Source organism: Lasioglossum baleicum, chromosome 13, assembly GCF_051020765.1.
Source record: "Lasioglossum baleicum chromosome 13, iyLasBale1, whole genome shotgun sequence".
Classification (NCBI taxonomy): domain Eukaryota; kingdom Metazoa; phylum Arthropoda; class Insecta; order Hymenoptera; family Halictidae; genus Lasioglossum; species Lasioglossum baleicum.
Genome location: NC_134941.1, coordinates 7,127,761 through 7,136,909, shown reverse-complemented (window position 1 = coordinate 7,136,909; position 9,149 = coordinate 7,127,761). Strand labels below are relative to the sequence as shown.

General features: G+C 30.7%; 2 protein-coding genes across 3 annotated transcripts; one reads left to right on the top strand and one right to left on the bottom strand.

Moving 5' to 3' along the window:
* Nucleotides 1-2,505: 2,505 nt before the first annotated feature.
* On the bottom strand, nucleotides 2,506-5,896 carry Fer1hch (ferritin 1 heavy chain). Its single transcript, XM_076437403.1, has 5 exons — nucleotides 5,650-5,896; nucleotides 3,573-3,721; nucleotides 3,248-3,484; nucleotides 3,003-3,137; nucleotides 2,506-2,915 (listed from the first exon to the last, which is right to left on the bottom strand). Exons 1-5 carry the CDS (start codon nucleotides 5,717-5,719, stop codon nucleotides 2,760-2,762), a joined length of 747 nt encoding a protein of 248 aa, XP_076293518.1. The 5' UTR covers nucleotides 5,720-5,896; the 3' UTR covers nucleotides 2,506-2,759.
* Nucleotides 5,897-5,967: 71 nt separating this feature from the next.
* Nucleotides 5,968-7,778, top strand: Fer2lch (ferritin 2 light chain). Of its 2 annotated transcripts, none has more exons than XM_076437404.1 (4): nucleotides 5,968-6,116; nucleotides 6,700-6,809; nucleotides 6,896-7,152; nucleotides 7,234-7,778. In XM_076437404.1, the coding sequence occupies exons 2-4, from the start codon at nucleotides 6,704-6,706 to the stop codon at nucleotides 7,555-7,557; spliced, it is 687 nt and encodes a 228-aa protein (XP_076293519.1). In that variant the 5' UTR covers nucleotides 5,968-6,116; nucleotides 6,700-6,703; the 3' UTR covers nucleotides 7,558-7,778. The 2 variants fall into 2 exon arrangements, with proteins under 2 accessions (XP_076293519.1, XP_076293520.1); XM_076437405.1 differs by lacking the exon at nucleotides 5,968-6,116 and adding an exon at nucleotides 6,322-6,462.
* Nucleotides 7,779-9,149: the final 1,371 nt, after the last annotated feature.

The window sequence follows — 9,149 nt, the reverse complement described above, 5'->3', positions numbered from 1 at the left end:
ATATCGATTCGCCTGAAAATCTAGTGGCGATTCTCGCCGCCAGTTGGCGCGTTGAACTTGTGGCGTTAACCGCGCGCGTCAAATCGACGCGGAAACCTAAATCGAAAATGAACTGATATTCATGTTCCAGCTTCTATTATCACGTAACAATTAATTACAAAATAGATATGAAATGTTTCCGTATAATAGAAACGCGATAACCCAACTATAACTAACGTATTGTCTCGGAAAAAGATTCGAAAATTTTCAAATGAGCAAAACACGCGATATTGAAAAAAGACCAGGAGCGAGCAAGAAAAAAACAGAAAGCAAAGAATTATTAGATGATTACGATGAAGATGCATCCATAACGGAGAGTAGATCTCGAAAGGACGGCAGTCGTGGCGCGTTTTCAATAATGTTGTCGCTGCATTACATTGATCAATGATGCGTCACCGAAGAGATCAAGCGGCACATCTAGGTCCTGTATACTTTCTGTAATCAGTGAGGAAACATCAGAGAGGAAACCCCTCTGGAGATATTGGGACTCCACCTCCTCGCCGCCCAGATGGGAAGAGGACCCAAAGCACACTCAAGACTTTTATATGAATTATTATAATTTGATCTTTATATTTGTTTAACGAGCGTTCAATCGTTCAATCTACTTAAAATTTAGGCAAGAAGCGTGGAACCACAGACGAAATATAGGAATAGACCTGGCACCCAATGCATTTTGGTGTCCGTCGGTATCGGTGTGCTAACGCTCCGTTACCATTCAGTGTCAACACCCAATGTCACCGATAAAACACAATTTTTGAGCATTTATTAGCACGAAGAAAAAATGTTATACTCCATTCGCATTACGTGTATTTAATATGATTCGGCGGGGACAAACATACGTGATGCTTCTTCTTATTATTATTATTTTTCTTATTAGCGTATTCGTTCTCTTTACGGCGAACGGGCAGAAGAGAGCCTCTTCGCGATTGCACTCTCCGATGATTTTCGGATGTATTGAAAACTCATAATCGGACAACGTTGCGTACTTTAGACTTGACAACGCTGTAGACAATGTCTACTAGACATATCGTTCGCAGATATTTTTGCTACAAAAAAGGTCATTCATTGGGTTTTATTATATTATTGTGCAAACCATAGGGCCTCCTGGTTACATTTGCTACGGGCCCCGCGCTGAATTAATCCGGCACTGGCTGTAGAAGTTTTACCAGTCGAACCCGATTCGTATTGGTTCTAGTTTTCGAATTCACCGTTCTCAAAGTGTAGAGGACGCTAAAATCACTGGCATTTTAAGGTGTCGATACTACAGATTCCTATGGACACCAAGTCCCATAAGGTGTCAGGTCTATTTCTATTCCTATTCCTATATCTCGTCTGTGATGCAACATTTAATTTATCTACGGCTGATACGCATGCCTATTTCATTTCAAATAATGTAGTTTTTATATGGTCATAAAGAAAATTGAAAGTAAAGATAATCCTTACCTACACATTTATATATGTAAACATTTTTTATGACACATATAAAGATAGTAAACTAGTTAACAATGTTTTTTATTGTAGATACATCACGTACCATTTATCTTCAAGTGTTTCAAAGCGACTAATAAATTGATATTTTGTTCGATGCAACAGTTTATCTTCAATATTTAGAGTTCTAAATATTAATCATTTTCACTGAAACATTATATGATGAAAATGTTAAGGAATGCTTGACAACAACGTTGGCAAAAGGAATTGTTATTAATATTGTATAACTAAGGATAATGAATAGTTCGATCACTCATTAATTATTACGGCGATCGTTAGTAATCGAATCAGTCAAGCGTGAAAGGATCATACGTCATACGATCTTTGAACGTGTTCTGGTTGCATTGGTTGCATTTTATTGCGCACCCGAGTCCGGTAAATGCTCTACTATAGTCAGTAGAGTCGAGGACAACAACACTCTAGGGCAACTAACATTCACGTATCTATTTAGGGCAATCTGGGCTACCCACGACTACCTAGGGCTACATAAGGTTACTCAGGGCAGAGACAAATTTCTGTCTGCGTATATTATTTACGTATTTTGTAAAGTACTATAATCTTTAGTATACACAATTAGAGTAATAGTTGAATAGATGAAAATAGTGTAACAACTGTAATTAAAAGAATAATGAAGGAAAAATTATTTTATTATAACAAATGTTCAAAATGATGTCCACTAACACTAATGCATTTTTGTAAACGATTCATGAAACAAATTTCCACACCATCACATAAAACATGAAAAAATGTAATCACAGCTAGTGAATCATTCATATTAATATATTTTAAATTACAGAATATAGCATATGCATGATAGGAATGCTATATTTTATATCTCCTAGTGGCAGAGAGAATAGAAGTGGTAAACTATTTTGTTTACTCGTAGCATAGAAGTTGGATATAGTAATCGAATGTTACATACATATGTACATATACATATTACATACAATTTAACGAATATAGCAAATACGTTTACAGTTTTTATATGAATCTTAAAATATTTATTTATTCAGTATGAGTAATATACTTATTACAGAGTAACAAACATTTGTAAATATGGCTTTTTGCTTATCTATGTTACAGACCATATTTAGAAAAGTATACTGTATATAAAACAAAGGTAATGTATATATTTTATTTTCAAATTAATCAAATAAAAGTTTTAAGTCGTTTTATTCTAAATATGGCCATGCATATTTTTTGGAAAAAATTATATTGATCGAAAACACAACTTAAACTTCACCATTCAAAAGTTTCTTATCAAATAAGAATTCACCCAACGGTCCATGTGTTCCCATCATTTTATTTAATGTTGAGATTTTACCAGCAAGATCACGCATTCCTTTGTATTGCTCGTCCAAGAAGTCAGTAGTGAGGTAGTCTACCAGCTGAAATCATTTAATTGGATAATTAAAATTTAATAAACTTATTATTCCATTTTTCGTAAAGATGAAAGTATAAAGAATTCTATTTACATGATAATCATTGAAAGAGTGGACATTTTCACACGTCTTTATGATCTCGCGAATACTATCTGTAACTTTGGCTTCCAATTTGAGAGCTTCTTCAAGGGCGTGTACACCACTTTCCAAGGGAACAAATGTTAGTTTCTGGAATTAATATTTGTTTATTATTATTTTTTCAAATTTCCTCCTACATAAAATTTAAATAAAAATAAAATTATTATTAAAATATGTTATTTTAATTATAGCATACGTACCTCGATTTGATTATTTTGATGCTTTTGTTTCTTTTGATCCTTCTGATTGCTGTGATCGTTGTGATTGGTTTGATTGTTTTGATAGTTCAGAATTTGCGTTTCTTTACTTATTAATTGACCACGCATTAAGAAGTATTCAATGATTTTTATTGCATGTCCTCTTTCTTCATTGGCAGCTTCAAAGAAGAATTTGCTAAATCCAGGACGATGATTTGTATCTTTAGCAAAATGAACGCCCTACAATAGAAATATATGTAAGTATAATTTTTATTATATTACTTGTGTGTGTATAATTTATAGTAACTTTTATTATCATTATAATTACCATTGAAAGGTAAGTTATAGCAGCTTCAATTTCTTTGTTAACCTGGGACCATAACTGTTTTGCACAATCAGATTCCATATCCACCCATTTACCTATTTTCTTGTCCATATCCACCCATTTACCTATTTTCTTGTCGCTGCCAATCTTACCTAGAAATATAAATTTACAACGCTGTATAACAAAAGCAATACATTAGAAAAAATATATTAAAACTTCGTATGTTTGAAATATATTTTCATTATGAAATTTCTATTGTAAGAGGTGATTCAAGATTTTTATATCAGTGAAGAATATTGATCAATTTGTTTTTGGACTATATCAATAATAGCAAAAATCTTTCATAATAGATAAGATTGGAATTACGTATCTCTAAAATTACAAAGCCAAGTTTAGATTACTTCAATTATCACTTCTTGAACACTTCACCTGTGTATTATCTTTGGTTTTGATTCTCTATGTAATACACGTGTTCAGTGCTTTATTTTATACAAATGTGTTTCTTAATACATTATTTATAAATATTTTATAAATAATCAAGAATGAATCAAACAGTGAATAAGAAATACAAGTATTATATATGTATGAAATGGATGTATCATTATTCATAGCATAAAAGTAGTATCATACAAGAGGACAATAGTAAGAGCAATTGTTAAGACACAAAATCCATTTTCTTTAAGTTAAAATTAGTTGGAAACTCATAACAAAACTATGCACAACGAAATGATTAATGATATAAAATAGTTATCTAGGTTATCTAACTTCCACGAGCAGTGACCATTACACACACACACATATTCATAATGGACTTTAGAATATTCAGTAATCAATATGTTCGCATTGTTATTTGAACCTTATCAAAAGTTATCACTGTGCAAACAAGACCGAATGGTGACCAGTAACTGATAAATTCTATAATTTTGAAGCTCAATTCAATATAACATTGTATTTTAATTGAATTCTTCAATGTTTCCAAACTAATAATCATAATATTTTCATTTCATAATCATTACAATAGTGAAATACAAAAAGATAATTTATGAGTAAAGTAAAGGTAATGAAATATTTCATTCAAAATGAATATAATCTTTAATAGCTTTTGCAACAAACTGATGCAACATTTCAAGTAAATGTAACAAAATTAATGTATTAAATGCATAACAATTGTAATTTAATAATATACGTGGTATAGAAATGGTATGGTTTACTCCAACTTCACAGCGACAAAGATCTGATAAAATCTATAAATGCAGATAATGGAACAAAGAAACAATGAAATCAGGCAATGACTAATAGTTTTTGTCTTTATGAATAAATCATTGCTGATAAAACATGCAAATGGTACCACAGCATTAAAAAAGGAACAAGATAATGATATCATTTGCCTTCTGTGGAAATGACTAACAGGAAACCCAATATTATAGTCATCATTACACTGAACTTTATACACTGTATAGTAGATTATAAAAAATAATTATAGAAGCTTGCTACATAGATGACTAGATGTAATAAAATGTGAGCAATTCACTGAGGCAGTAAGCGGAAAACTGCAATTTTTACAATCGCGGGTCACTAACATTTGCTACTATGGTCATTCAATTTTTATTTCTTACTGATAATATTTGAATTTTATATAACCATTTGACGTTTCATTCGGTAGAAACGAATGGAAAACAAATCTCTACTATGTGTAAATACAATATATGAATGAACCAGTACCCAAAGAAGTTGTTTATAAAACGTAATGCGTGTTAGATTTACATGTTGTGCAACGCGGCGAAATATGTACATGTATGCATAAATATTAACGTTCTAAATTAAGAGGTTAATATTATTATTTATACGCAGTTATTATCATTAATAACCGCGTATATATGTCGAGCATTTTTTTCCATAACATGCGCGAAGGACAACAACATCGATCTCGTAAACAGAAAGGATACAGGACAATGGAAAGTATACATACATAAATAGGAGTACATATATGTAACGTTAACCTCAACAACTGTTTCAGAGATATAATACACACACGCACAAAGAATATTACAATGATTTAAGAAATATTTCGAATACTTACATTGCAGTTCTTCTCCCAGCGATCCAACAATGCAAAAGAAAGTGACGAATAAGACGTAAATCGGCTTCATGGTTACTGAATATAGTATTTATATTTGAAAAGAAAGATCACGAGAGAGTACTTATTAAATGTCCGCTTAGGTTGCAACCTTTATACGCACTGGTATAGAAGGTTACTTTTAGAGAAACTAGATAAGAGTTGTACGTGAACTAAACACGATGTACGTTTGCCATTGATCATTTAATAATTGACCAACAAATGCGTATCATTCGTACTTTAATCGACAGGGAGTAACTGGAATTTTCTTATGTATTCCCTTCCTACCACGCATGCGCCCTACCTATCAGCTGACTATGACTGTGTTAAAACTACCAACGAACAGTGTTGTCCAATGTTCATTGTTGGAAGAACGTCGAAACGAGAGTATTCACGTTGCTTCCATTTAAACGAGCACGTCGTTTAAACAGGTATGTAGCAGAGATAATTCGACATCGTTCTTCTTAATAACTCGATTAACGTTCTATGTATAAATAGAAAAGTCAACGTCAATGAAATCGCGATATACGGGACGTTTGTTGCTATTTTATTACATTTCACCGCGTATATAAAAGCTACTGCGCATTTCAATGCAACAATAATGAATAATATCACTGTGCAATGTCTGATATCTACAGGCAGCATGAATTTTTTTGGTAGAGGCTCGTGACGTATATACATAGATTACATCCCTCTTCAGCAACATTTCGTTTCTATCGCAAGTTATTTGTGTAAATCTGTGTTTCTTTTGGTCGTAGCGGCATCATGCGAGAATAGGTTACTGTAGATTATTATTGGTTAAATAGTAATTAATATTTGAAATGTAATTTATTATTCTGCATTTTTACTCATATTTGAAATTTGTATTTATTATGTCGTAATATCTTCATTTATTTTCCTATTTCTAAGCTGCAATGTTTCCCGAATTAATGTATAACATTCGCAAACCCTTGTTATTTTGAATGACAAACTTATTTTGATTTAATTAAATTTTTGTTTTATTTAAAATTACAGAAAAATGTTGTTCTTTGGTGTATTACCTCTTCTATTGGTAGCTGTGTCTGCCAAAGATTGTTATGATGAAATGACTGTAGCTTGCGACCCAAAGGGTGGTGGCCCTATAGGTATATAAATGTGAAATATTTTTGAATGGTATTGTCAGTGAAATTATTTAGACAGTCGAATAATTTCTGATTACTAACGTTTCTAGGAAGTTGTAGTGCTATGTATGGAGGAATTGCAAATGCTGAAACCAGTTTACAAGAATTCGCTAATGCAAATATCCACGAAAGTTTTCATCTTTTAATGATATCTAGTTACTTTGGCAATTATGAAGTTAATCGCGAAGGGTTTAAAAAATTATATCGTCACTACTCTGATAAACTATGGGAAGATGCAATTGATGTAATGAAATATATTGCTAAGCGTGGCGGTAAGATGAACTTCGCACAGCCATCGCATTTGCAAGTAAGTAGATTTTTCTAATTTCTTGTTTATTTCATATTTTTATCTTTATTTCATATTTATATCATATTTTTATCTTTAAAGTCCAAAGATGCAGTATTGGAAGAATTGAAGAGCTTGGCTTTGGTACTCGACAAACAGAAGAGGCTTGCTGAGGATGCATTCAGGATTCATTCTAGTGCTCTCTCTGGATATGTACATAACACACCTGATGGTGTACAGAAGCCAAGATCACATGATCCGGCTATTGCTCATTACATTGAAGAAAGGTTCTTGGAAGCACATACTGAACGTATACGGGATTTGTCCGGCTATATAACCGAATTGAAGGATTTGTCGCTCAGTGGAGATAATCAAATTCCTGTGTCTGTATTCTTATTCGATGAATATCTTCAGAAAAGTTTGTAGATTGCTCTTACCTATAGATAAAATCATATATAATACAGAATTTTACATTTATTATTATAAATATTAAAATTTTCTATATTAACGTCTTGTTCACTACAGTGTATACTCTTATTTCCTAGCTATAAATATTCTACATATATAAAGGTAATGAATGTACCATAAAATGTTATTTTGGTTTTTTCCAACAGATTTCATCCAATAAAGATCATACTTTATATGTATTTCTTTACTTCTTACATTATTAAAGTACAAATTAAATATATGTTCACTCAAAATTAAATTGATTCTGTGAAAAATAGTTGCTTTTATAAAAGCTCTCTTTCGAAGATTAACTTTCCAATGAACAAAGAGAATAATTTTCGTTTAACAAAATATGATGTTGTTGGTTTCGAAATAATCGTTACATCTAAAATTTCACACATAAATGAGGAAATATCTTTTAGGAGTAAGGTATGGATCTAGTATGTAAAAATATTAATAGACCCAAACTCTTTTGTAATAAATATTATATATAATAAACTTTTATTGATATGCAATATTTTATTTTTGTCTTTTACTTTTACACATTACTGTGTACATTCGTTCAGTTTATCTAATTTCATATACTAGATTACTAGACGAAGATCATCATTTTGATTATAATACAGAATTAGAGAAAGCAACTATGCAATTAGGTTTTTAGATAAACATTGAAATCATTAATTCAAAAATAAAGGCACATTAATCAGGTATTACGTATTTAGTAAGTGCTAAATTTACGTATAAAAAGAAATATTTATATTTATTAGGCTAATGACAAAAATATAGCTTGCGAAAATTAGATTGAAACAAGTTAACGTGTATAATTCAGTATAATGTGGTTAATAAGTAATGTGCCTATTAAATTATAATTGTACAAAACATTTTTATTATCACTCACTTGCTTTAAACAAGTAACTTATTTCTATCTATAACAATTTGCAATGATCATAACATTGATAAAAAAAGGTATTTATTTAATGAAATATGAAATATATCACTTGTACGTGTAAATATAGAAAAATGAAAATAATATTTCTATATATTCGTAAAAAAAATAGTTGTGCAATAATTCATATTTTTTTGTTCTTTTTGTCACTCTGTTGATCGATAAAAATATATGTATAGATCTACCATACTTAGTATAAAAGCATTTAAATTTCATGATTTTAAATGGAAGACAGTCCATGTTTACTTATATTACTCAACAATCAGCCTCTTCAAATCTCGGAAAACATTATGCTCAGCACTACACTGTCAAACTAAAGCTACTTATTTTTGAAATAATAAATAAATAATATCAACCTAAAACTAATATTTCGTCAAGTGTGAAAGAATTGGAGAAGCGCATTATGTATAATTCAGTCCAAGATAGGTCACAACATAAGGCCTTACAAAATTTGTTCTTTTTTTTAACTGATTGAACTTTTCTGCAAATTGTAGATATTTATTATTTTTAATTAATCTTTGTATAGTCCAAAATTTTAAGCAGTTATACTATGTCACACGTTTTGTTCTATTAGTAATTATTGATCTTTTCTTGAATATTCTAAATTAATTATACAATAAGAAAT

What these genes read in the sequence shown, in the direction of transcription:
- Fer1hch (XM_076437403.1), bottom strand. Translation starts at nt 5,719, where the DNA reads ATGAAGCCGATTTACGTCTTATTCGTCACTTTCTTTTGCATTGTTGGA. An exon ending in CTATAACTTACCTTTCAATG is followed by an intron (nt 3,485 to 3,572) that starts GTAATTATAATG and finishes TTTCTATTGTAG; the next exon opens with GGCGTTCATTTTGCTAAAGA. An exon ending in ACTCTTTCAATGATTATCAT is followed by an intron (nt 2,916 to 3,002) that starts GTAAATAGAATT and finishes AAATGATTTCAG; the next exon opens with CTGGTAGACTACCTCACTAC.
- Fer2lch (XM_076437404.1), top strand. Translation starts at nt 6,704, where the DNA reads ATGTTGTTCTTTGGTGTATTACCTCTTCTATTGGTAGCTGTGTCTGCC. An exon ending in AAAGGGTGGTGGCCCTATAG is followed by an intron (nt 6,810 to 6,895) that starts GTATATAAATGT and finishes TAACGTTTCTAG; the next exon opens with GAAGTTGTAGTGCTATGTAT. An exon ending in CACAGCCATCGCATTTGCAA is followed by an intron (nt 7,153 to 7,233) that starts GTAAGTAGATTT and finishes TTATCTTTAAAG; the next exon opens with TCCAAAGATGCAGTATTGGA.